The sequence below is a fragment of the Bufo bufo genome, chromosome 6 (genome assembly GCF_905171765.1).
Source record: "Bufo bufo chromosome 6, aBufBuf1.1, whole genome shotgun sequence".
NCBI lineage: Eukaryota > Metazoa > Chordata > Amphibia > Anura > Bufonidae > Bufo > Bufo bufo.
Genome location: NC_053394.1, coordinates 821326 through 847358, shown reverse-complemented (window position 1 = coordinate 847358; position 26033 = coordinate 821326). Strand labels below are relative to the sequence as shown.

The 26033-nt window shown below is 53.3% G+C and overlaps 1 protein-coding gene and 4 non-coding genes across 13 annotated transcripts in view; all 5 read right to left on the bottom strand.

Annotated features, from left to right (window-relative positions):
- Positions 1-25278, bottom strand: part of EIF3A (eukaryotic translation initiation factor 3 subunit A) — a 28035-nt gene extending 2757 nt beyond the window's left edge. For 3 of the 9 annotated variants that reach the window (XM_040436923.1, XM_040436924.1, XM_040436925.1), the window contains exons 1-19: positions 25121-25278; positions 19829-20019; positions 19598-19734; positions 19306-19469; positions 19030-19229; positions 18739-18947; positions 18449-18620; positions 18247-18351; positions 16836-16934; positions 16640-16756; positions 16241-16426; positions 15655-16002; positions 15469-15573; positions 15275-15388; positions 14928-15050; positions 14126-14279; positions 11460-11629; positions 11176-11261; positions 10463-11103 (exon numbers count right to left, since the gene is read on the bottom strand). In XM_040436923.1, coding sequence (XP_040292857.1) covers positions 10463-11103; positions 11176-11261; positions 11460-11629; positions 14126-14279; positions 14928-15050; positions 15275-15388; positions 15469-15573; positions 15655-16002; positions 16241-16426; positions 16640-16756; positions 16836-16934; positions 18247-18351; positions 18449-18620; positions 18739-18947; positions 19030-19229; positions 19306-19469; positions 19598-19734; positions 19829-20019; positions 25121-25169 — 3370 coding nt within the window. In that variant the 5' untranslated portion in view covers positions 25170-25278. Of the gene's footprint in view, positions 1-4951; positions 5295-5984; positions 6161-7971; positions 8088-8160; positions 8273-10147; positions 11104-11175; positions 11262-11459; positions 11630-14125; positions 14280-14927; positions 15051-15274; positions 15389-15468; positions 15574-15654; positions 16003-16240; positions 16427-16639; positions 16757-16835; positions 16935-18246; positions 18352-18448; positions 18621-18738; positions 18948-19029; positions 19230-19305; positions 19470-19597; positions 19735-19828; positions 20020-25120 lie in introns of those variants that run through there. The other 6 variants (XM_040436922.1, XM_040436919.1, XM_040436921.1 and 3 more) reach the window with 6 other exon arrangements.
- Positions 1640-1769, bottom strand: LOC121006696. The gene has a single exon (XR_005780378.1). It is a non-coding gene; the product is annotated as a small nucleolar RNA SNORA19 (small nucleolar RNA).
- Positions 2042-2173, bottom strand: LOC121006692. Its single transcript, XR_005780374.1, has one exon. It is a non-coding gene; the product is annotated as a small nucleolar RNA SNORA19 (small nucleolar RNA).
- LOC121006695 lies at positions 16078-16207 on the bottom strand. Its single transcript, XR_005780377.1, has one exon. It is a non-coding gene; the product is annotated as a small nucleolar RNA SNORA19 (small nucleolar RNA).
- Positions 16480-16611, bottom strand: LOC121006691. The gene has a single exon (XR_005780373.1). It is a non-coding gene; the product is annotated as a small nucleolar RNA SNORA19 (small nucleolar RNA).
- Positions 25279-26033: the final 755 nt, after the last annotated feature.

Sequence of the window (26033 nt, the reverse complement as noted above, 5' to 3'; positions counted from 1 at the left end):
CAGAGAAAACAAATATATTAAAAAAACTTTTTGTGGTGCTTTTATCATCAGGAGTAGTGTGGATATGAACTTCTATTCTGTCCCTGTGAAGTGCACCCTGCATTGAGCTGCTTCCCAGCTTTGCTCCTGTGATGCTGTAGCATCAAACCAGGAGAGCGACACAGCTGTCCGTAAGGGGCTGTGCAGCAGCTCAATGCAGAGTGCACTCTACTGAAGCCTCCAGGACACTTATAGGAGCAGATTCTGGTAGAATAAGACTATTAAAGATAGAAAACTCAAAAAGGTATGCTTCCCCTACCCCCAAGCCCTTACCTGGTTCTGCCAAGCAAAACTGCTGACAGACTCCCTTTAAGGAACTAGAGGCAAGAATACATCCCAGTTACACCCCACACATGTCCCAAAGGTAACCAGGCCTGGCAAGAGACCCTAAACCAAGCCCTGGAAAGGAACCCACTGGGAAAGCCCGGTGAACGGAAAGAGCGCATGTCTGACCTCATAGACAGAGAGGCGGGCGGACTTCAGCTTAGACACAAAGGAGTCTCGATCCTCCAGCATCCTGGACATCCTGTTCTTGTGCTCCACAGCCTTCTCCCTCTCCAACATCAGAGTGTTAATCTGTTGGGCACAGAAGAACATCACGCACACAGAAAGAACCCCAACCTGCACAACGACAAGGCTTTCCAGAGGGACAGAGAAGACTATGACAAACATCAGGAGAAGCTATTCCCAAAGATCCCAAGTGACCCAGGCAGTGACTGGAAGGAACCTAGTCATCGGCAGATGTGGTGGCTGGTCACAGAGGGTGCACCGGCCACTTACACAGCACCCCATGGCCATACCCGCTCAGCCTCCTGCTGCTCCCACAGCTCCATATCCATGATCCTTTGCTCTTCATAAGCTTTCTTAATGAGGGGGATTTCTTCCAGACGTTTTGCTCTCTCAAAATAGTCAATCTGCAGACAAGATGGGGATACATAAAAATCAACATCATCTACCAGCACCCATGAGCTGAACTTCCCGTACAGCCACGCACCTTCTTCTCCTGATTCTTCAAACGCTCCTGCAGCTCCTTCTCCTTCTCCAGCTGTTCCACCTGTTTGGCCATGATGAAGTCTGGATCCAGCTCCTCCAGGTTCTGCAGATGGTTCAGAAAGACATTAATCAGCCATGTTGGACACTAGGGCTCATTCTGACAGCACTGCAGAAAGTTCATTACCTCAATGTCGATGTCCTTGAAGGCTTTGGCTCCCAGCTCTGTCTTCTTGATCTGTTCCAGCCTCTCCCGCACAGTCTTCTTTTTGATCTGTTCATGTTCCTGAAGGATACGCTCCTTCTCTCGCTCTTTGGCCTCTTGACGCAGACGTTCCTCCTCTGCCTTCCGTACTTTCTGGAGTTCAGCTTCTCGCTGCTCCAACTCCTCCTTCTCTCTCTGGATATTCAGATTCTCAAGGCGTTCCTTCCTCTCTTCAATGGTTTGACGACGCGCCAGGATGCGCTGGTGTTCTTTCCTCGAGTTCTTCAAGTAGGAGGTGATGGCAATCTGCTGCTGCTCTTCCTTCTCTCGCTGAGAAGAGAAGCACATCTGGGTTAGACACTGGGTGTCCAGATCACAGGTTCCCAGAGAGTTTCAGGCAGTAAGAAATGTTTGAAGGAGACTGGCAGCAGTAACTAGGGTGGAGGAGTTACACTGCTAATTAGCCTTCAGATTGCTCTGGCACACCAGAAATAACCTTGCTCCACAAGGAAAGCAAAGTCAATGATATGTGCGGGGCAGAAGAAGAATGCTGTGCATGCAGACGTACCAGGATATGAGCCGGCTTAATGGTAGCCACCGCCTTGGACAGAACAGACGACATGGCAGTCAACTGGTTCCGGATATGCTCCGAGGGCATGTTCTGAAGGAAAGGTCCAACTGGTGCATCCTCCCGCGTAGAATAATTCAGGTCTGAGCCAAAACTTAGCGTTCTGGTGGAATGGTCAATACGGACCTGTAGACAGCAAAGAGGTAAGAACCTTACAGAGGTCAGAGGACCCTGGCAGGACATGTATGAAGGGGACTGGCAGCAGTTACCACCACACACAGGTCACGCTGCTAATTAACCTTCACTTTGCTCTAGCACATTAGAAATAACACTGCTCAGCAGGACAGAGAGCAAGTCAATGAAATGTGCCAGCGAGACGCTGCTCCCAGGATCACCCACCTGCAGATCACAGTGACGGGCAGCATCCACTATGGCCCTCTCCAGCAGAAACCTATCGACAAAAGGTACCAGCGATGTGAGGCGTGAGAACTCGATGCTCTGATAGATCTGAGCCACCTGAGAGGAAAAGCAGAAAACCAGTCACATGTGCAAAGGCCACCACCAGAGCGGACATGGCTGCCAGATGGAGTCTTACCTGTTGCAGCAGACGCAAGATTGTGTTGTTCTGAAGCTGTAGCACGTACTGCTGAAGCTCAGGCTCCTTCTCTGCTTGCTCTTTTATCCAGTCCAAAACCTGCACGGAAAGAAAAATACTGATGCCAAAAAAATAAAAACTACAAAGCCAGCAGGACCAACCAGAGCTGATAACAGAGGAGCCCGCAGCCAGTGCCAAGGGGAGCAAAAGGCAGGCGGGCCCGCCGCCAGTGCCAAGGGGAGCAGGCGGGCCTGCAGCCAGTGCCAAGGGGAGCAAAAGACAGGCGGGCCCGCAGCCAGTGCCAAGGGGAGCAAAAGGCAGGCGGGCCCGCAGCCAGTGCCAAGGGGAGCAAAAGGCAGGCGGGCCCGCAGCCAGTGCCAAGGGGAGCAAAAGGCAGGCGGGCCCGCAGCCAGTGCCAAGGGGAGCAAAAGGCAGGTGGGCACGCAGCCAGTGCCAACGGAACCAGGCAGGCAAACAGCCAATGCCAGGGGAGCATCATACCTTAGTGACTCGGGCAGAGAGCTTCAGGGGATGGTAATCCACTTCCAACCAGTTGTACAGCTCCTTCACCTCTGGGACCACATACTGAAGAACATTAAACCGAACCTAAAACATAAGAGACCCCCACATCGGTGTCAGGAGACCACAGTCTGGAAACACAAGGCAGCCGGCCTGACGCCCACAGTACATAAAACCCTCTCACCATATCACTGATGAGGCCAATGCGGTTTGGAGGAGATTGCAGTCCCAGAAGGGTGGCCAGACGCCTCTGCTTCTCCACAATGATGCGATCCATATCCAGCAGGCGAGCAATGTCCGTGCGCTCAGGAGTTATGGGTATGGACAGAGTGGCCTGAGGAGCCGCCTTGTAGGACTTTTGGGGGGCCCCGGGTTTTGGCATGATGGCGACAATCCCATAAAGGTCAGGGTCTCCTACCGCTGCAGCAAGCAGATGGTTAACAAACTGTCCTACCGCGACCTGTGAGGAGCTGGAGGAACAGCCACTAGTGGAGAATCGCTGAGGCAAAGCGGAAGTGCCGGAGCTGAAGAAATAGGCTCCACCTACCAGTCGCATCACAAACCGCGCGAAAACCGCGTGCGGTAGGTATGAAAAAACTATCGCATCTGAAAATGGCGTCCACCAGCGGGTCTGCAAGGGTTAACGGCCCGCCCGGAGAACTGAGCGGCGCAGGCAGCATACCGCTGTGGGCGGAAGACGAGGAAGTTGCCACTGCCTCAAGACAGGAATCCCTCCCCCCTCTCAACAACACTTACCCAGGCAGGCCCTCAGTGTCACACAGGGAGACAGAGGGAGGGCGGGGGTCTGCAGGAGAGCCGCATATACTTCTCTGCGTCCTGCAGTCTTCACCCTCTGCTCCACACCAGCGGGGTTCACCTCTTCAGTCAGCTGGCACAAGCAATGGTAGTGATCTGGATAGAGGGCAGGAGTAGGTGACCCTGGATCTGGTAGGCCGCCGGTCGAACCCGGTTCCACTTATCTTCTGGGGGGGGGGGGGGGGGGGGGGGGGGTTGGAGTTAGCCGGGGACGCCATTTCGACCCTGGCGCTCGCTCCACTGAGAGACCAGGGTAGCCCCATGCGGCCCTGCGTCCTCTGTTGAGAAAAAAATAAACAGGAGTAGAAAGTCTACAGGGACAACCCTGCAGGAGCAGAAATGTCACCTGGGGGTATAGCCCATGGAGGAGCTTTCTTCTTTATTTGCAGTGTGTCCTCCTAGTAGTGGCCTAGGCTATACCCATGGTCTGTGTCCCCCACTGGAATGTACGAGAAAAATAAACGGGAGTAGAGTTGAAAATGTCACCTCCTTATCCGACACTAAGCAAGACTGGGGTCCTCCCGGTGGAGCACGGGGGTATAGCCCGGGGAGGAGGAGCTTTCTTTTTTATTTGCATAGTGTCTCCTAGTAATGACCTAGGCTATACCCCATGGTCTGTATGAGAAACTAAGGGTTAAAGTGCCCAGCAGGGCAGTGGCCATTGTGTTTCTCTGAAGGGAGGTCATGCCAGGTATCATGTTTGAAGGGACCTGGAAATCCTTACTTCACAGCCTCCTGTGTGACTATCATCCATCATCTGTGAACTCTGCCAGTACCATCGTCTGTGTCTCAGACCATTGTATGTATCATGTGTATAGTGGTGTGTCTAGTGCGCCCTTAAGGCGATTAAATATGTGTCATTTAATCTTGCACTGTTCTTTTGTCTCAATCTACATGTCCGTGTTTCGGCCTTACGCTACATGCTACCTGGGCTGGTTTCTGGCCGGATAGAACCCCGTTAACGGACCAGGCTTGTATCTAACGAGCGACCGGTGGCAGTCTACCGGGCTGGCAGGGCTCTGCTTCACTGGGGCAATGAAAGGGCTTTACCAGCTTGTCAGGGTTGTGCCACGCCAGAGGTGAAGTGGGCCACCCTCTCTCACTCCCCCATGTGACGAGGCCATATCGCGCGATCCTAACGTCCAGTGACGTGGGGCTGCGCGGTGCGGTTCGTCACAGGGACCAGCACCTTCCACAGAGTCAAGAATGAGACAGCACAAATTGTTGCAGGTTTTATTTCTTTTGGGTAAGCAGCACTAAACCCTGTGTTGGCCAAATGACATGAAATTGAACATCAATGTGACACAAGCCAACAAAGGACTCAGAGAGAAGGCTAAAATCAGAGAAAGTAGAGTTCTGGAGATCATGTAAAGACTTTACAATCCTGCAGACAAGATGGAGAAGCAGAGCACACAACCTCCTGGGGTAAAGGTGGCACTCCATTAACATGATGGAAGCCAAGAACCACGGGGCAGTTCCCACCTCACTGACCAGCCGAGGCTTCTTTCTTCTTTGTGCAATTGTTGAAGAGCCACAATGCAGCAAGTTGTGGTTCCACGGCCCTGGAAGAGACAGAAACATGAAATTAACAAGAGTGCTGAGAAGGTCGGAGAGGCTACCGACCCGGCACCAGGAACCCTACAGATGCGCAATTTCAGGCCAAAGACGTCAAACCAACCTCAAGACAAACAAGCCGATAACCCAACGAATGAGCAAATGCGTCTCATCGGCAGCACATCTCCCTGAGTAATCAAGATGAAGGGCAGCCTCACCGCACCCGGAGATGGGGCAGTCCAATAGCACCCCAACTCCTCCCACATACAGTTTAGGTGTGGAGACACAGGGGCGCAGACTTAGGGTCCATTCACACGTCCGCAAAATGGGTCCGCATCTGTTCTGCAAAATTGTGGAACAGGTGCGGATCAATTCATTTTCAATGCCGTGGGAATGTGCTGTGCGCATTTGCGGATTCACATTTCCGGATCCGCAAAAAATTAGAACATATCCTATTCTTGTCCGCAATTGGGGACAAGAAAAGGCATTTTCTATGAGTGCCGGCAATGTGCGGTACGCAAAACACATACGGACGTGTGTATGGACCCTTAGCTTGAATTGAAGCAGATGTTAGTCATTAATATGATTAGGACAGATGTGGAGTAAGCATTGGAGGACACGCCCCGTCTGCTCGACGTCTGGGTGTCCTTCAGAGATCTATGGGCATACATAAGGATAGCCGAGGAGGCAGGATGTACCTAGCGGCGCACGGTTGTCCACCCGTCATCATCAATCTCAAGCTTTGTACGACGAGGGGCATCTTTGTCTTCTTTCTTTTCTGTGCGCCATAAACTTTTCTCTTTGTCTGTAGCAGGGGGCGCTCGGAGGGGTGTGCCACGTTCCTCTTTATCTTCTCCTCTTCTCCACTGACTCGCTGGAATACAGAAAGGCGGCATGTTACACCTGGGAGGAGCGAAGGTTCCTCCAGTCCGAGGGCTCTTCTTGAGAGGACATAACTCGGGATAGGTCATCAGTATCTGACTGGTGGGGTCTGACCTCCAGGACCCCCGCCGATCAGCTGTTTGAGTAGGCAGAGGAGCGCCTGTGAGCACAGCGCCATACATTGTATGGTGGCCGCACGTGGCATTGCACTCAGCCTCATCCACGTCTACAGGATTAAGCGGCTCCTTTGGCCACTTGACTGATGAACGTCACTTGGCCCAGGAGAAGCTGAGAGAAGACCGCTACTGTGAGTGCCACGGCCTTCTCAAACAGCTGACCGGCAGCGGTCCCGGGTGTCCACCGATCAGATACGGATGACCTGTCCAAAAGGAGAGGTCATCAGTACTAAACTCTCCGAAAACCCCTTTAAGGTAAAACTTACATTAGGGTGGCAGCAACGCCAAGCAACATTTTTTGTAATGGTCAATGGTTCGACACGACAGGTGCACAACTTGGAGGGATTTTTGTGCGACTATCGCGTCAATACATTACAAAAAATGTCACATGACATTGCTGTGACAAATGTTGTGCAGCCAAACCCTTAAAGGCGATGTACACCTTCGGGGCTGTTTTATTATGACTGCATTTCACTCATTTGGGGCTAAAAATAATTTTTTCATTTGGTCTATATTAAACATACTGAGCCGTTCTGACAAAGGGTTAACTGTTTTTCTAGCTGTGCCAATCCCACTTTGTGCCCTCATCTAATTTACCAAGACGTCAAACACTTCTATAAGCCATTCTCATCAGTAAGATAAGTGTTTATAACATCAGGGAGCAGAGATAAGGAGCCGTCAGATCCCTGCCCGACGGAGCAGAGATAAGGAGCCGTCAGATCCCTGCCCGACGGAGCAGAGATAAGGAGCCGTCAGATCCCTGCCCGACGGAGCAGAGATAAGGAGCCGTCAGATCCCTGCCCGACGGAGCAGAGATAAGGAGCCGTCAGATCCCTGCCCGACGGAGCAGAGATAAGGAGCCGTCAGATGCCTGCCCGACGGAGCAGAGATAAGGAGCCGTCAGATCCCTGCCCGACGGAGCAGAGATAAGGAGCCGTCAGATGCCTGCCCGACGGAGCAGAGATAAGGAGCAGTCAGATGCCTGCCCGACGGAGCAGAGATAAGGAGCCGTCAGATGCCTGCCCGACGGAGCAGAGATAAGGAGCCGTCAGATGCCTGCCCGACGGAGCAGAGATAAGGAGCCGTCAGATGCCTGCCCGACGGAGCAGAGATAAGGAGCCGTCAGATGCCTGCCCGACAGAGCAGAGATAAGGAGCCGTCAGATGCCTGCCCGACAGAGCAGAGATAAGGAACCGTCAGATGCCTGCCCGACGGAGCAGAGATAAGGAGCCGTCAGATGCCTGCCCGACGGAACAGAGATAAGGAGCCCTCAGATCCCTGCCCGACGGAGCAGAGATAAGGAGCTGTCAGATCCCTGCCTGCCGGAGCAGAGATAAGGAGCCGTCAGATCCCTGCCCGACGGAGCAGAGATAAGGAGCCGTCAGATCCCTGCCCGACGGAGCAGAGATAAGGAGCCGTCAGATCCCTGCCCGACGGAGCAGATAGGAGATTCAGATCCCGCTAGTGCAGCATCTCAACCTTGCACAGAAACTGAAAAAATAATTTCTACTTCATGACATGTGAACATAGCCTTTAAGGTAAAGAAGGGAAATGCAATAACATTTTTAAAAAGTCAGTGGCAGATATATCAAGTTAGCAATAGCCGCCTCTCATGCGAGTGACATACGCTCATCGCGCTCTGTTCTTAAAGGACGCCTTCGGTCATCCTTGTCGTCATCATCTGGAGAGACTTTCTTAGCTGAGAGTCCAGCTTCTCCTCCACGCCTCCAGGCCGAGTCCTCTCTGTAACATACGGCAGAGATTACAGATGGCTTCCAAACACACAAAACGCACAACTCACTGTCATAAGACTCACCGAGGTAGCCGACGCTCAGAGTCTGGTTCTCGCTCACGGTCTTCAGAAGGCTTGGACTCCCGAGGAGGCCCCCAGCTGTCTTCCCGAGCTTTCTCACGTTCACGCCATCCCCCTAAAGGTGTACATGACAATAATAGCCTTCCACTTCTGCCCCTTCAATGGACCTTTGCATCACAATTTGGAGAAGTATAAAATTCATAAAACCTCAAGCCCAGCAAACACAACCACCATCAGAGAGCCGCCCGACTTAAAGGAGTATTCCCATCACAGACAATGGGGGCATATCACAAGGAATTGCCCCCATTGTCTGATAGGTGCTGGTCCCACCTATGCCAAGAACAGAACGAGCGGTGGCTGGAGGACCCTGGGTTTGCCAGGATCCAGCCACCGCCAAGGGCTCTCTCCATACAAGTGAATGGGAGAGCACCGCGAATGACCAGCCACAGATCCCATTTATTTCTATGGGGCCGATGGAAATATTTTCAGCAGCCCCATCAAAATGAATGGAGGGCGGCTGTGCATGCACAGTGACCCCTCCACCACCTTTGCCAGCTCCATTCTTGGTGTAGGTGCGGGTCCCAAAAGTGGGATCCAGTCCTACCAATCAGGTCATATCCTGGCGATATGCCCCGATTATCTTTGATGGAAGAACCCCTGTAAGTCTTGCATCAAGGTTCAGTCTACATTCATTTTCAGACCCCCCAATATCGGTGTGTGTCCCCAGTAATACATGCTGGATGTGAGGTCTGTGTCCACCCCCCCCAGTAATACATGCTGGATGTGAGGTCTGTGTCCCCCCCCCAGTAATACATGCTGGATGTGAGGTCTGTGTGTCCCCCCCAGTAATACATGCTGGATGTGAGGTCTGTGTGTCCCCCCCCAGTAATACATGCTGGATGTGAGGTCTGTGTCCCCCCCAGTAATACATGCTGGATGTGAGGTCTGTGTCCCCCCCAGTAATACATGCTGGATGTGAGGTCTGTGTCCCCCCCCAGCAATACATGCTGGATGTGAGGTCTGTGTGTCCCCCCCCAGTAATACATGCTGGATGTGAGGTCTGTGTGTCCCCCCCAGTAATACATGCTGGATGTGAGGTCTGTGTGTCCCCCCCCCAGTAATACATGCTGGATGTGAGGTCTGTGTGTCCCCCCCCAGTAATACATGCTGGATGTGAGGTCTGTGTGTGTCCCCCAGTAATACATGCCGGATGTGAGGTCTGTGTGTCCCCCCCAGTAATACATGCTGGATGTGAGGTCTGTGTGTCCCCCCCCCAGTAATACATGCCGGATGTGAGGTCTGTGTGTCCCCCCCAGTAATACATGCCGGATGTGAGGTCTGTGTGTCCCCCCCCCAGTAATACATGCCGGATGTGAGGTCTGTGTGTCCCCCCCCAGTAATACATGCTGGATGTGAGGTCTGTGTGTCCCCCCCCAGTAATACATGCTGGATGTGAGGTCTGTGTGTCCCCCCCAGTAATACATGCTGGATGTGAGGTCTGTGTGTCCCCCCAGTAATACATGCTGGATGTGAGGTCTGTGTGTCCCCCCCAGTAATACATGCTGGATGTGAGGTCTGTGTGTCCCCCCAGTAATACATGCTGGATGTGAGGTCTGTGTGTCCCCCCCCCCCAGTAATACATGCTGGATGTGAGGTCTGTGTGTCCCCCCCCCCCCCAGTAATACATGCTGGATGTGAGGTCTGTGTGTCCCCCCCCCAGTAATACATGCTGGATGTGAGGTCTGTGTGTCCCCCCCCCAGTAATACATGCTGGATGTGAGGTCTGTGTGTCCCCCCCAGTAATACATGCTGGATGCTGGTGTAGCAGTTACACAGACTGTACAACAGCACACATGGAGCACATTAGGCTATTTAGAAAGTTATTAATTTTGAATTGATAAAGCAAAAAAATAAAAAAATTTTAAATATATATATATATATATATTAGTGCAGTGTGTCCGAGTAACCAGACTATAGGCAAACTGCTCACCTGGACGACTCGACCCATAAGGTTTCCAGCTCGTTTGATCATCTTCATCATCATCGCCACGCCTAGGACCTTTGTCTTCATCCGCAACTCTCTTGGAACTTCTATCTTCTTCACCACTTCTCCATGAACTACGGTCTTCGTCCAATGCTCTACGTGGTGTCCGTTCCTCATCAAAGCCCCTTCTTGGGCCATCCTCAAAACCACGGCGAGGCCCACGATCATCATCAAAACCTCTCCGGGGTCCCTCGTCAAAGCCGCGCCTGGGAGCCCTGTCCTCGTCAAAGCCGCGCCTGGGAGCCCTGTCCTCGTCAAAGCCTCTTCTCGGGCCACGGTCATCATCAAAGCCTCTTCTTGGGCCACGGTCATCATCAAAGCCTCTTCTCGGGCCACGGTCATCATCAAAGCCTCTTCTCGGGCCACGGTCATCATCAAAGCCTCTTCTTGGGCCACGGTCATCATCAAAGCCTCTTCTCGGGCCACGGTCATCATCAAAGCCTCTTCTCGGGCCACGGTCATCATCAAAGCCTCTTCTCAAGCTACGGTCATCATCAAAGCCTCTTCTCGGGCCACGGTCATCATCAAAGCCTCTTTTAGGGCCACTGTCATCATCAAAGCCTCTTCTAGGGCCACGGTCATCATCTAAGCCTCTTCTAGGGCCACGGTCATCATCCAAGCCTCTTCTAGGGCCACTGTCATCATCCAAGCCTCTTCTAGGGCCACGGTCATCATCTAAGCCTCTCCATGTACTTTTGTCCTCTTCTAGATCTCGCTTTGGTCTTAGTTCATCATTTAGCCCACGTCGAGGAGGTACACGATCCTCCTCAAAGCGCCCTTTGGCCTCATCCAAACGAACGTCAGCATCCTTCTTGAAACGAGGGCCTTCATCAAGGGGAGGTGCATTATCTTCGACCTCTGGTTTTGCCGATCTCTCAGTGTCCTGTCCTCTCCGCCATTCCCTGGGATACATAAGGATTTTACCAATGTAGACTATAGAAAACTACCCTGAAGACCTAAAGGGGAAGACTTACCTTTCCAATGGCTTGACGCGCTCGTCGGTCTCTCCTGCTCGCCTCCAGACACTTTCAGGCTCCCTATCGGCCCAGCGACTGGAATCCTGACAAAAAGCATAACATTATGTGGCTGCTGGTAGACGGCAATCTCAGTCAAGAAGCCACGCTAGGTGCTGCAGATGAGGAGGCCTCGGACATTAGAGTTGTGGCTGCAGCTCTGGATGTGACACTAGTAGGTGTAAGATTCTTAACACGTTACTACCGGCCTCCGCCATCTTACAGACACCTCTCTACATGCTCACCTTTCTTAAGGGATCCCGCTCCTCATCTCGCCTCTTTTCCCTCTCTTCGATCTCCAGCTCTCTTTGGCGTTTCTTGCGTTCTTGTTCTTCAAGCTTCCTGACGCGTTCCTGGTATTCTTTCTGCTCAGCTTCTCTCTTTTCATTCTCAATCCGCTCTCGTTCCTCTCGCTCTGGAAAAACAACAAGATGGGTTGGTATCTTAAGACCCCAAAATCAGCGGCCAAAAACAGGGACTAAGAGAAATCATCTTTATATTACATCAGGTCTCATCTTCTAGTCCTCGTCACAGGGACCATCACTGCACAGACGTCAGCTTTATACCAGGTCTCATCTTCTAGTCCTCGTCACAGGGACCATCACTGCACAGACGTCAGCTTTATACCAGGTCTCATCTTCTAGTCCTCGTCACAGGGACCATCACTGCACAGACGTCAGCTTTATATCAGATCTCATCTTCTAGTCCTCGTCACAGGGACCATCACTGCACAGACGTCAGCTTTATACCAGGTCTCATCTTCTAGTCCTCGTCACAGGGACCATCACTGCACAGACGTCAGCTTTATATCAGGTCTCATCTTCTAGTCCTCGTCACAGGGACCATCACTGCACAGACGTCAGCTTTATACCAGGTCTCATCTTCTAGTCCTCGTCACAGGGACCATCACTGCACAGACGTCGGCTTTATACCAGGTCTCATCTTCTAGTCCTCGTCACAGGGACCATCACTGCACAGACGTCGGCTTTATACCAGGTCTCATCTTCTAGTCCTCATCACAGGGACCATCACTGCACAGACGTCAGCTTCATACCAGGTCTCATCTTCTAGTCCTCATCACAGGGACCATCACTGCACAGACGTCGGCTTTATACCAGGTCTCATCTTCTAGTCCTCGTCACAGGGACCATCACTGCACAGACGTCAGCTTCATACCAGGTCTCATCTTCTAGTCCTCATCACAGGGACCATCACTGCACAGACGTCAGCTTTATACCAGGTCTCATCTTCTAGTCCTCGTCACAGGGACCATCGCTGCACAGACGTCAGCTTTATACCAGGTCTCATCTTCTAGTCCTTGTCACAGGGACCATCACTGCACAGACGTCAGCTTTATACCAGGTCTCATCTTCTAGTCCTCGTCACAGGGACCATCACTGCACAGACGTCAGCTTTATACCAGGTCTCATCTTCTAGTCCTCGTCACAGGGACCATCACTGTACAGACGTCAGCTTTATATCAGGTCTCATCTTCTAGTCCTAGTCACAGGGACCATCACTGTACAGACGTCAGCTTTATACCAGGTCTCATCTTCTAGTCCTCATCACAGGGACCATCACTGTACAGACGTCAGCTTCATACCAGGTCTCATCTTCTAGTCCTTGTCACAGGGACCATCACTGCTCAGACGTCAGCTTTATATCAGATCTCATCTTCTAGTCCTCGTCACAGGGACCATAACTGCACAGACGTCAGCTTTATACCAGGTCTCATCTTCTAGTCCTCGTCACAGGGACCATCACTGCACAGACGTCAGCTTTATACCAGATCTAGTCTTTTAGTCCTCGTCACAGGGACCATCACTGCACAGACGTCAGCTTTATACCAGGTCTCATCTTCTAGTCCTCGTGACAGTGACCATCACTGCACAGACGTCAGCTTTATACCAGGTCTCATCTTCTAGTCCTCGTCACAGGGACCATCACTGCACAGACGTCAGCTTTATACCAGGTCTCATCTTCTAGTCCTCGTCACAGGGACCATCACTGTACAGACGTCAGCTTTATACCAGATCTAGTCTTTTAGTCCTCGTCACAGGGACCATCACTGCACAGACGTCGGCTTTATACCAGGTCTCATCTTCTAGTCCTCGTCACAGGGACCATCACTGCACAGACGTCAGCTTCATACCAGGTCTCATCTTCTAGTCCTCGTCACAGGGACCATCACTGCACAGACGTCAGCTTTATACCAGGTCTCATCTTCTAGTCCTAGTCACAAGGACCATCACTGCACAGACGTCAGCTTTATACCAGGTCTCATCTTCTAGTCCTCGTCACAGGGACCATCACTGCACAGACGTCAGCTTTATACCAGGTCTCATCTTCTAGTCCTAGTCACAGGGACCATCACTGCACAGACGTCAGCTTCATACCAGGTCTCATCTTCTAGTCCTCGTCACAGGGACCATCACTGCACAGACGTCAGCTTCATACCAGGTCTCATCTTCTAGTCCTAGTCACAGGGACCATCACTGTACAGACGTCAGCTTTATACCAGGTCTCATCTTCTAGTCCTCGTCACAGGGACCATCACTGCACAGACGTCAGCTTTATACCAGGTCTCATCTTCTAGTCCTAGTCACAAGGACCATCACTGCACAGACGTCAGCTTTATACCAGGTCTCATCTTCTAGTCCTCGTCACAGGGACCATCACTGCACAGACGTCAGCTTTATACCAGATCTAGTCTTTTAGTCCTCGACACACAAGGATTTGGTTAGGAGACTCGTGTGCGCTTCAACCTACACTACACCAGGACAGCGTGGTTACCAGGACCAATCCCAATATTAACCTTCTTACACCCCAAATGCCCAAGGTGAGAAGCCCTGTAAATAGGGACCAGCGATGTACAGGCCTAGGGCAGGGCGGACAGCCCCTGAGCACGCACCTTTCTTTATCTGCTCCTCCTGAATCCTCTGCTCCTCCTCCTCCTTACTCGTGTAGTAAGAAATGCGGCGTTCCTCCTTGCGCTGCCTCTTACGCTCCTCCAGACGCGCCTTCCTTTCCTCCGATAGTCTGTCCTGGAACTGCTTGAGTTTCTCCTTAACATTAAGTAAATATAAAATAAATAAAAAGTAAACATCAGAAAAACCAAACCCTATGACTCCCAAGACCATCACTGCTGGACCTAAAGTGAGTCTGTCAGCAGTTCTGACCATGCAAATCTGCTGACAGCACTAGGTAAGGGCTGGGGAGAGCAGAGAAAACAAATATATTAAAAAAACTTTTTGTGGTGCTTTTATCATCAGGAGTAGTGTGGATATGAACTTCTATTCTGTCCCTGTGAAGTGCACCCTGCATTGAGCTGCTTCCCAGCTTTGCTCCTGTGATGCTGTAGCATCAAACCAGGAGAGCGATACAGCTGTCCGTAAGGGGCTGTGCAGCAGCTCAATGCAGAGTGCACTCTACTGAAGCCTCCAGGACACTTATAGGAGCAGATTCTGGTAGAATAAGACTATTAAAGATAGAAAACTCAAAAAGGTATGCTTCCCCTACCCCCAAGCCCTTACCTGGTTCTGCCAAGCAAAACTGCTGACAGACTCCCTTTAAGGAACTAGAGGCAAGAATACATCCCAGTTACACCCCACACATGTCCCAAAGGTAACCAGGCCTGGCAAGAGACCCTAAACCAAGCCCTGGAAAGGAACCCACTGGGAAAGCCCGGTGAACGGAAAGAGCGCATGTCTGACCTCATAGACAGAGAGGCGGGCGGACTTCAGCTTAGACACAAAGGAGTCTCGATCCTCCAGCATCCTGGACATCCTGTTCTTGTGCTCCACAGCCTTCTCCCTCTCCAACATCAGAGTGTTAATCTGTTGGGCACAGAAGAACATCACGCACACAGAAAGAACCCCAACCTGCACAACGGCAAGGCTTTCCAGAGGGACGGAGAAGACTATGACAAACATCAGGAGAAGCTATTCCCAAAGATCCCAAGTGACCCAGGCAGTGACTGGAAGGAACCTAGTCATCGGCAGATGTGGTGGCTGGTCACAGAGGGTGCACCGGCCACTTACACAGCACCCCATGGCCATACCCGCTCAGCCTCCTGCTGCTCCCACAGCTCCATATCCATGATCCTTTGCTCTTCATAAGCTTTCTTAATGAGGGGGATTTCTTCCAGACGTTTTGCTCTCTCAAAATAGTCAATCTGCAGACAAGATGGGGATACATAAAAATCAACATCATCTACCAGCACCCATGAGCTGAACTTCCCGTACAGCCACGCACCTTCTTCTCCTGATTCTTCAAACGCTCCTGCAGCTCCTTCTTCTCCTTCTCCAGCTGTTCCACCTGTTTGGCCATGATGAAGTCTGGATCCAGCTCCTCCAGGTTCTGCAGATGGTTCAGAAAGACATTAATCAGCCATGTTGGACACTAGGGCTCATTCTGACAGCACTGCAGAAAGTTCATTACCTCAATGTCGATGTCCTTGAAGGCTTTGGCTCCCAACTCTGTCTTCTTGATCTGTTCCAGCCTCTCCCGCACAGTCTTCTTCTTGATCTGTTCATGTTCCTGAAGGATACGCTCCTTCTCTCGCTCTTTGGCCTCTTGACGCAGACGTTCCTCCTCTGCCTTCCGTACTTTCTGGAGTTCAGCTTCTCGCTGCTCCAACTCCTCCTTCTCTCTCTGGATATTCAGATTCTCAAGGCGTTCCTTCCTCTCTTCAATGGTTTGACGACGCGCCAGGATGCGCTGATGTTCTTTCCTCGAGTTCTTCAAGTAGGAGGTGATGGCAATCTGCTGCTGCTCTTCCTTCTCTCGCTGAGAAGAGAAGCACATCTGGGTTAGACACTGGGTGTCCAGATCACAGGTTCCCAGAGAGTTTCAGGCAGTAAGAAATGTTTGAAGGAGACTGGCAGCAGTAACTAGGGTGGAGGAGTTACACTGCTAATTAGCCTTCAGATTGCTCTGGCACACCAGAAATAACCTTGCTCCACAAGGAAAGCAAAGTCAATGATATGTGCGGGGCAGAAGAAGAATGCTGTGCATGCAGACGTACCAGGATATGAGCCGGCTTAATGGTAGCCACCGCCTTGGACAGAACAGACGACATGGCAGTCAACTGGTTCCGGATATGCTCCGAGGGCATGTTCTGAAGGAAAGGTCCAACTGGTGCATCCTCCCGCGTAGAATAATTCAGGTCTGAGCCAAAACTTAGCGTTCTGGTGGAATGGTCAATACGGACCTGTAGACAGCAAAGAGGTAAGAACCTTACAGAGGTCAGAGGACCCTGGCAGGACATGTATGAAGGGGACTGGCAGCAGTTACCACCACACACAGGTCACGCTGCTAATTAACCTTCACTTTGCTCTAGCACATTAGAAATAACACTGCTCAGCAGGACAGAGAGCAAGTCAATGAAATGTGCCAGCGAGACGCTGCTCCCAGGATCACCCACCTGCAGATCACAGTGACGGGCAGCATCCACTATGGCCCTCTCCAGCAGAAACCCATCGACAAAAGGTACCAGCGATGTGAGGCGTGAGAACTCGATGCTCTGATAGATCTGAGCCACCTGAGAGGAAAAGCAGAAAACCAGTCACATGTGCAAAGGCCACCACCAGAGCGGACATGGCTGCCAGATGGAGTCTTACCTGTTGCAGCAGACGCAAGATTGTGTTGTTCTGAAGCTGTAGCACGTACTGCTGAAGCTCAGGCTCCTTCTCTGCTTGCTCTTTTATCCAGTCCAAAACCTGCACGGAAAGAAAAATACTGATGCCAAAAAAATAAAAACTACAAAGCCAGCAGGACCAACCAGAGCTGATAACAGAGGAGCCCGCAGCCAGTGCCAAGGGGAGCAAAAGGCAGGCGGGCCCGCCGCCAGTGCCAAGGGGAGCAGGCGGGCCCGCAGCCAGTGCCAAGGGGAGCAAAAGACAGGCGGGCCCGCAGCCAGTGCCGAGGGGAGCAGACGGGCCCGCCGCCAGTGCCGAGGGGAGCAAAAGGCAGGCGGGCCCGCAGCCAGTGCCGAGGGGAGCAAAAGGCAGGCGGGCCCGCAGCCAGTGCCGAGGGGAGCAAAAGGCAGGCGGGCCCGCAGCCAGTGCCGAGGGGAGCAAAAGGCAGGCGGGCCCGCAGCCAGTGCCAAGGGGAGCAGGCGGGCCCGCAGCCAGTGCCAAGGGGAGCAAAAGACAGGCGGGCCCGCCGCCAGTGCCAAGGGGAGCAAAAGACAGGCGGGCCCGCCGCCAGTGCCAAGGGGAGCAAAAGACAGGCGGGCCCGCAGCCAGTGCCGAGGGGAGCAAAAGGCAGGCGGGCCCGCAGCCAGTGCCAAGGGGAGCAAAAGGCAGGCGGGCCCGCAGCCAGTGCCAAGGGGAGCAAAAGACAGGCGGGCCCGCCGCCAGTGCCAAGGGGAGCAAAAGACAGGCGGGCCCGCAGCCAGTGCCGAGGGGAGCAAAAGACAGGCGGGCCCGCAGCCAGTGCCGAGGGGAGCAGACGGGCCCGCCGCCAGTGCCGAGGGGAGCAAAAGGCAGGCGGGCCCGCAGCCAGTGCCGAGGGGAGCAAAAGGCAGGCGGGCCCGCAGCCAGTGCCAAGGGGAGCAGGCGGGCCCGCAGCCAGTGCCAAGGGGAGCAAAAGACCGGCGGGCCCGCCGCCAGTGCCAAGGGGAGCAAAAGACAGGCGGGCCCGCAGCCAGTGCCGAGGGGAGCAAAAGGCAGGCGGGCCCGCAGCCAGTGCCGAGGGGAGCAAAAGGCAGGCGGGCCCGCAGCCAGTGCCGAGGGGAGCAAAAGGCAGGCGGGCCCGCAGCCAGTGCCGAGGGGAGCAAAAGGCAGGCGGGCCCGCAGCCAGTGCCGAGGGGAGCAAAAGGCAGGCGGGCCCGCAGCCAGTGCCAAGGGGAGCAAAAGGCAGGCGGGCCCGCAGCCAGTGCCAAGGGGAGCAAAAGGCAGGCGGGCCCGCAGCCAGTGCCAAGGGGAGCAAAAGGCAGGTGGGCACGCAGCCAGTGCCAACGGAAGCAGGCAGGCAAACAGCCAATGCAAGGGGAGCAGGAGGAAAGCCAATGCCAGGGGAGCATCATACCTTAGTGACTCGGGCAGAGAGCTTCAGGGGATGGTAATCCACTTCCAACCAGTTGTACAGCTCCTTCACCTCTGGGACCACATACTGAAGAACATTAAACCGAACCTAAAACATAAGAGACCCCCACATCGGTGTCAGGAGACCACAGTCTGGAAACACGAGGCAGCCGGCCTGACGCCCACAGTACATAAAACCTTCTCACCATATCACTGATGAGGCCAATGCGGTTTGGAGGAGATTGAAGTCCCAGAAGGGTGGCCAGACGCCTCTGCTTCTCCACAATGATGCCATCCATATCTAGCAGGCGAGCAATGTCCGTGCGCTCAGGAGTTATGGGTATGGACAGAGTGGCCAGCAGGACCCTGGTCGACATCCTGAGAGGTGAAATACAGAGGCGGCATTTTACTACATTGATGCTTCCCATGGGGGCGAGGACTGACAACTGCTGCTCGGTGTCCCTCCATGGGGCAATGGGGCGCACCCTGCACTCACCTCTGCATCTCCTCCTGGGTCAGGTTCTTCCGCATCTCCCTAGACAGATGGTAGAGCCGATGCAGGGTGGAGGCATGGAAGAGTGCGTTTCCTGACTTCCAGAAGACGGTGGACACCTTATTGTAGTAGTTTGCCATCAGCTGAGGCTTTGGCGGTTTCTTGGATAAGGCGAAGAGTCCATGAATGTCCTCAACAGCTTTAAAGGCCTCCTGCAGCAGGAAAGAGACAGCGTGAGAGCCAAACCAGGAGAAGCTCTGACCCCACAAGAGGCAGGGACGGGGCCGTCGGTACCTGCCAGAGCTCCATGCTGATGGCGCTGTCCAGCTGGACAAGCCGCGTCTCCAGGTGCATGGACTGACTCTCGGGGTTGTTCAGGTTGATGGCTGTGCTCTGATTGTGGTGCCGCTGGATCTGACCCAGGTGCATCCGCAGATTATCACACAGCTTCCGGAACTCGGCCTTCCTGGTGTACAGCAGGCAGAACTTAAAAGCTGCAAAATAAGAGGCAAAAATAGCAGAGGCGACACGGGCTTCCCACCATGCCCCGGCCCCGGGCAGCTGACCCACCTTGCTGAGCGATGTCATGATACAGACGCTCCACCTTGGAGTTATTCCTCAGCAGATCCAGGCACTGTCTGTAGGATTCCCACAGGAACTTCACCCATGGAGTCAGCAGCAGACGGTCAGTGCGGTCCTGAGTGTCCTCTCCACTAACAGCGCTCAGAAGAACACTGCCGAAGAGGAGTACAAAGTCATCTACCCGTCCGGCAGAAGGGGGCGCGCTCGCCGGCCTCCCACCCGCCCGGCAGAAGGGCGCGCTCGCCGGCCTCCCACCCGCCCGGCAGAAGGGCCCACTTACCTCTCTGGGGTCTGGATGTTGTCCAGGTCTTCTATATCCAGAACCATCTGCTGTGAAGACTCCTTGGCTGACTCAGTCCTCTCTTCGGCCAGCTTCAAATAGGCTCGGACCACATCTTCCAAAGACTTGATGTTAACCTGGAGCAGAAGAACAGAAGAGTCAGCCCTACGTAGTGCCCGAGGTGCAGCCACGGGAGAGCAGAAGTATGGAGCCCAGAGCAGCACCCTTCACCTGCTGGCAGATGTTCTTGTACTGGTACAGGCCTTCCTTGGCCAGGTGGCTCTTGCGCAGGTCCACGCACAGCTCCAGGTACTTCAGCATTATAGGCTCGTGGATTTTCTGCCATGTTCGATGCTTCTTACTCTTTATCACGTCATATAAAACGTCCAGAGCCGGCTGCTTCTTCCCAACTTCAAGGAATTCTGCAAAGAATAAAATAAGAATGTCAGCATTAGGACCAGCCAGACCCCCAGCACCAAGGAGCCGCCAATAGCGTGGCCCCTGAGCTGTGCACCCCCACCAGACCACAAGTCTGAACACAGAACAAAGACCTTACAGTTTACCCCCCCCCCCCCACAAGATGTCTGATAAGTGGGGGTCAGCCCGCTGGGGTCCTGCCAATAACGACAAAGGGAGCGGGTGCTGCCCCGCGTCTGTGACCTGAACGATCAGACACAGGTTTACACAGCGAGACAGGGCCGCGCGCCGCCTGTTACGGTTTACACAGCGAGACAGGGCCGCGCGCCGCCTGTTACGGTTTACACAGCGAGACAGGGCCGCGCGCCGCCTGTTACCGTTTACACAGCGAGACAGGGCCGCGCGCCGCCTGTTACCGTTTACACAGCGAGACAGGGCCGCGCGCCGCCTGTTACCGTTTACACAGCGAGACAGGGCCGCGCGCCGCCTGTTACCGTTTACACAGCGAGACAGGGCCGCGCGCCGCCTGTTACCGTTTACACAGCGAGACAGGGCCGCGCGCCGCCTGTTACCGTTTACACAGCGAGACAGGGCCGCGCGCCGCCTGTTACCGTTTACACAGCGAGATTGGGCCACGCGCCGCCTGTTACGGTTTACACAGCGAGACAGGGCCGCGCGCCGCCTGTTACATGCCATTCTATCAGAACTTGATGAAAGTGAACAATTTAAGGTCACGCCCATTATCGGGAGAAACACCGCCCCCTGGTGGATGTAATAAGTACTCAGGACATCACAGTCCTGTATATGACCAGTCTGTGCTAGGGTTCCTCGATATGGGGATCTGGGGAGGGCACCGTTATGGGGGGGGGGGGGCTCTGGGGAGGGCACCGTTATGGGGGGGGGGGATCTGGGGAGGGGGATCTGGGGAGGGCACCGTTATGGGGGGGGGGGGATCTGGGGAGGGGGATCTGGGGAGGGCACCGTTATGGGGGGGGGGGATCTGGGGAGGGCACAGTTATGGGGGGGGGGGGGGGGATCTGGGGAGGGCACCGTTATTGGGGGGGGGGGGGGGAGATCTGGGGAGGGCACCGTTATTGGGGGGGGGGGGGGGGATCTGGGGAGGGCACCGTTATGGGGGGGGGGGGGGGGGGAGATCTGGGGAGGACACTGTTATGGGGGGGGGGGGGTCTGGGGAGGGCACTGTTATGGGGGGGGGGGGATCTGGGGAGGGCACCGTTATGGGGGGGGGGGGGGGGGGGAGATCTGGGGAGGACACCGTTATGGGGGGGGGGGGGGATCTGGGGAGGACACCGTTATGGGGGGGGGGGGATCTGGGGAGGGCACCGTTATGGGGGGGGGGGGGGGGAATCTGGGGAGGACACCGTTATGGGGGGGGGGGGGATCTGGGGAGGGCACCGTTATGGGGGGGGGGGGATCTGGGGAGGGCACCGTTATGGGGGGGGAATCTGTGGAGGGCACCGTTATGTGGGGGATCTGTGGAGGGCACCGTTATGTGGGGGATCTGTGGAGGGCACCGTTATGTGGGGGATCTGTGGAGGGCACCGTTATGTGGGGGATCTGTGGAGGGCACCGTTATGTGGGGGATCTGTGGAGGGCACCGTTATGTGGGGGATCTGTGGAGGGCACCGTTATGTGGGGGATCTGTGGAGGGCACCGTTATGTGGGGGATCTGTGGAGGGCACCGTTATGTGGGGGATCTGTGGAGGGCACCGTTATGTGGGGGATCTGTGGAGGGCACCGTTATGTGGGGGATCTGTGGAGGGCACCGTTATGTGGGGGATCTGTGGAGGGCACCGTTATGTGGGGGATCTGTGGAGGGCACCGTTATGTGGGGGATCTGTGGAGGGCACCGTTATGTGGGGGATCTGTGGAGGGCACCGTTATGTGGGGGATCTGTGGAGGGCACCGTTATGTGGGGGATCTGTGGAGGGCACCGTTATGTGGGGGATCTGTGGAGGGCACCGTTATGTGGGGGATCTGTGGAGGGCACCGTTATGGGGGGGGGGATCTGTGGAGGGCACCGTTATGGGGGGGGGGATCTGTGGAGGGCACCGTTATGGGGGGGGGGGGGATCTGTGGAGGGCACCGTTATGTGGGGGATCTGTGGAGGGCACCGTTATGGGGGGGGGATCTGTGGAGGGCACCGTTATGGGGGGGGGATCTGTGGAGGGCACCGTTATGGGGGGGGGATCTGTGGAGGGCACCGTTATGGGGGGGGGGATCTGTGGAGGGCACCGTTATAGGGGATGTGTGCTATGACACATATAGCATCTTATGCTGGTCCCCCTCATGGCCCTATGTGTCCCTTCATGTGTCCTAAACTGCGCACATAACTCTCCTATTGATAACATGGCCGCCTCTGTACTGTCACTATGAACGCACTGCAGCGAGCAGGACTGACGTCACTTAGTAACGCTCCTCCCACTTAATTCAGGAAGCAGGAGCGCGACTAAGTGACGTCAGACAGGCGCCGGTCCTGCTCGCTGCAGTGCATTCATCGTGACAGTGAGTACAGAGGCCGGACCTGTTATCAATAGGAGAGAGATTGTTTCACACACTAGTAAAATACTTTACACACAAAGCCAGTTATGTGCGCGGGGCCCCTTCATATATAATCGCGGCAAATCGCCATATCGCATTAGGCAATTATCGCGATTCGAGTTTTTTTTCGATATATCGTGCAGCCCTAGTCGGTGTGTATATAATGTGATCTATGACATCACAGTCTGTATATAATGTGATCTATGACATCACAGTCCTGTATATGACCAGTCCTGTGTATAATGTGATCTATGACATCACAGTCCTGTATATGACCAGTCTGTGTATAATGTGATCTATGACATCACAGTCCTGTATATGACCAGTCTGTGTATAATGTGATCTATGACATCACAGTCCTGTATATAATGTGATCTATGACATCACAGTCCTGTATATAATGTGATCTATGACATCACAGTCTGTATATAATGTGATCTATGACATCACAGTCCTGTATATGACCAGTCCTGTGTATAATGTGATCTATGACATCACAGTCCTGTATATAATGTGATCTATGACATCACAGTCTGTGTATAATGTGATCTATGACATCACAGTCCTGTATATAATAAGATATATATATCGCGGCTCATCCGTATCTTTTAATATGGTTAAGGTGCTCTGTTTTTTGGATGATTCTTCATCCTATGTAACAAATGTAATCAGGTTCTAAATATACACGGCCCCCGCCAGCTGCTATGTCTATAGTTGATATCTTTATATGATGATAAATTACACATAAAACACAATAAAAGTTATAATATAAACAATCAATATGCAGTGAAATCTCTAGTATTGGTGCAGAAGCGGCCGATCCCCGTTCACTAGATATTGCGCGATCTGGATGGGTGTCGTGTAGATAAATATCCTGTCCGGAGAAGAATAGTGCAGACAAATATCTGGTGATAAAAGAATAAATTCTGGTGACAAACTTGGTGCCTGTGAGAAAAAACATATGAAATGAGTGTCCTGTAAGAGGAGTCCTGTAGGACCACGTCCATCCCATGCAGCGCTATTATAGCCGTATAGATCGAGGCGATTCCTCAGAGTCCGCAATCAGGGTTAGGGACGATATAGTGTAAAGAGTGGTCGGGTTTGGTGATTGGGGTGCCCCCCTATTTATCTCGCCCTTTGAGGTGACTGTTCTTTATAAAGTTACTGCTCCAGTGGTTGCAGGGTTCGCCCTCTTCCTCAGCCACCGAACCCTGGAAACGCGTCTGGCTGGTCCTGCGAGTGGTAACTACCCATTATCGGACGGTGACACGCCAAGAGGAAACCACGTGGAACGCCGAGAGACCAGGAAAAAGCAAAGTATCGGAACCCGGGTGTTACTTTCGGGTGATAGGAAGAACCCAGCAACCACTGGAGCAGTAACTTTATAAAGAACAGTCACCTCAAAGGTCAAGATGAGAGGGGGGCGCCCCAATCACCAAACCCGACCACTCTTTACACTATATCGTCCCTAACCCTGATTGCGGACTCTGAGGAATCGCCTCGATCTATACGGCTATAATAGCGCTGCATGGGATGGACGTGGTCCTACAGGACTCCTCTTACAGGACACTCATTTCATATGTTTTTTCTCACAGGCACCAAGTTTGTCACCAGAATTTATTCTTTTATCACCAGATATTTGTCTGCACTATTCTTCTCCGGACAGGATATTTATCTACACGACACCCATCCAGATCGCGCAATATCTAGTGAACGGGGATCGGCCGCTTCTGCACCAATACTAGAGATTTCACTGCATATTGATTGTTTATATTATAACTTTTATCATCATATAAAGATATCAACTATAGACATAGCAGCTGGCGGGGGCCGTGTATATTTAGATCCTGATTACAGTCCTGTGTATAATGTGATCTATGACATCACAGTCCTGTAGATAATGTGATCTATGACATCACAGTCCTGTATATGACCAGTCCTGTGTATAATGTGATCTATGACATCACAGTCCTGTAGATAATGTGATCTATGACATCACAGTCCTGTAGATAATGTGATCTATGACATCACAGTCCTGTGTATAATGTGATCTATGACATCACAGTCCTGTAGATAATGTGATCTATGACATCACAGTCCTGTAGATAATGTGATCTATGACATCACAGTCCTGTAGATAATGTGATCTATGACATCACAGTCCTGTAGATAATGTGATCTATGACATCACAGTCCTGTAGATAATGTGATCTATGACATCACAGTCCTGTAGATAATGTGATCTATGACATCACAGTCCTGTAGATAATGTGATCTATGACATCACAGTCCTGTAGATAATGTGATCTATGACATCACAGTCCTGTAGATAATGTGATCTATGACATCACAGTCCTGTAGATGACCAGTCGGTGTGTACATAATGTGATGACGTCACCGCCGGATGATATACTCCGCTGCTCGGTGGCGGGTCCGGCAGAGGGCGCTTCCCCAGATCACGCGGGCGACGGTGCAGCCGCAGGCGGGCTCAGGCCCGGAGTCCCTGGGAGACGCAGCAGCGGAGGCCGCGGCCTCTGCACTCACCGTTCGCCCTCTTCAGGGCATTCTCTGGGCGCTGGAAGTAAGCCGGCATGGCGGCGGTGGAGACTGCGGCGGGAGCTCAAGCGGAAAAGTCCCGGTTCAGGACAGCTGCAGCATGGCGGCCTCGCCAGAGAGAAAGAACGAGCGGGCGGAGCCACAGGAACACGTCATTTCCGCCCACTGACGTCAGAGAACGCGACTCATAACCGGCCCCTAGCGGCCGCAGAGAGAACTACACTGCATCCCATGCTGTCTGCTCTATACTGCCTCCGGCGGCCTGAGAGAGAACTACACTGCATCCCAGACTGTCTGCTCTATACTGCCACCGGCGGCCACAGAGAGAACTACACTGCATCCCAGGCTGTCTGCTCTATACTGCCACCGGCGGCCACAGAGAGAACTACACTGCATCCCAGACTGTCTGCTCTATACTGCCACCGGCGGCCTGAGAGAGAACTACACTGCATCCCAGGCTGTCTGCTCTATACTGCCACCGGCGGCCACAGAGAGAGAACTACACTGCATCCCAGACTGTCTGCTCTATACTGCCACCGGCGGCCACAGAGAGAACTACACTGCATCCCAGACTGTCTGCTCTATACTGCCACCGGCGGCCACAGAGAGAACTACACTGCATCCCAGACTGTCTGCTCTATACTGCCACCGGCGGCCTGAGAGAGAACTACACTGCATCCCAGGCTGTCTGCTCTATACTGCCACCGGCGGCCACAGAGAGAACTACACTGCATCCCAGACTGTCTGCTCTATACTGCCTCCAGCGGCCACAGAGAGAACTACACTGCATCCCAGACTGTCTGCTCTATACTGCCACCGGCGGCCACAGAGAGAACTACACTGCATCCCAGACTGTCTGCTCTATACTGCCACCGGCGGCCTGAGAGAGAACTACACTGCA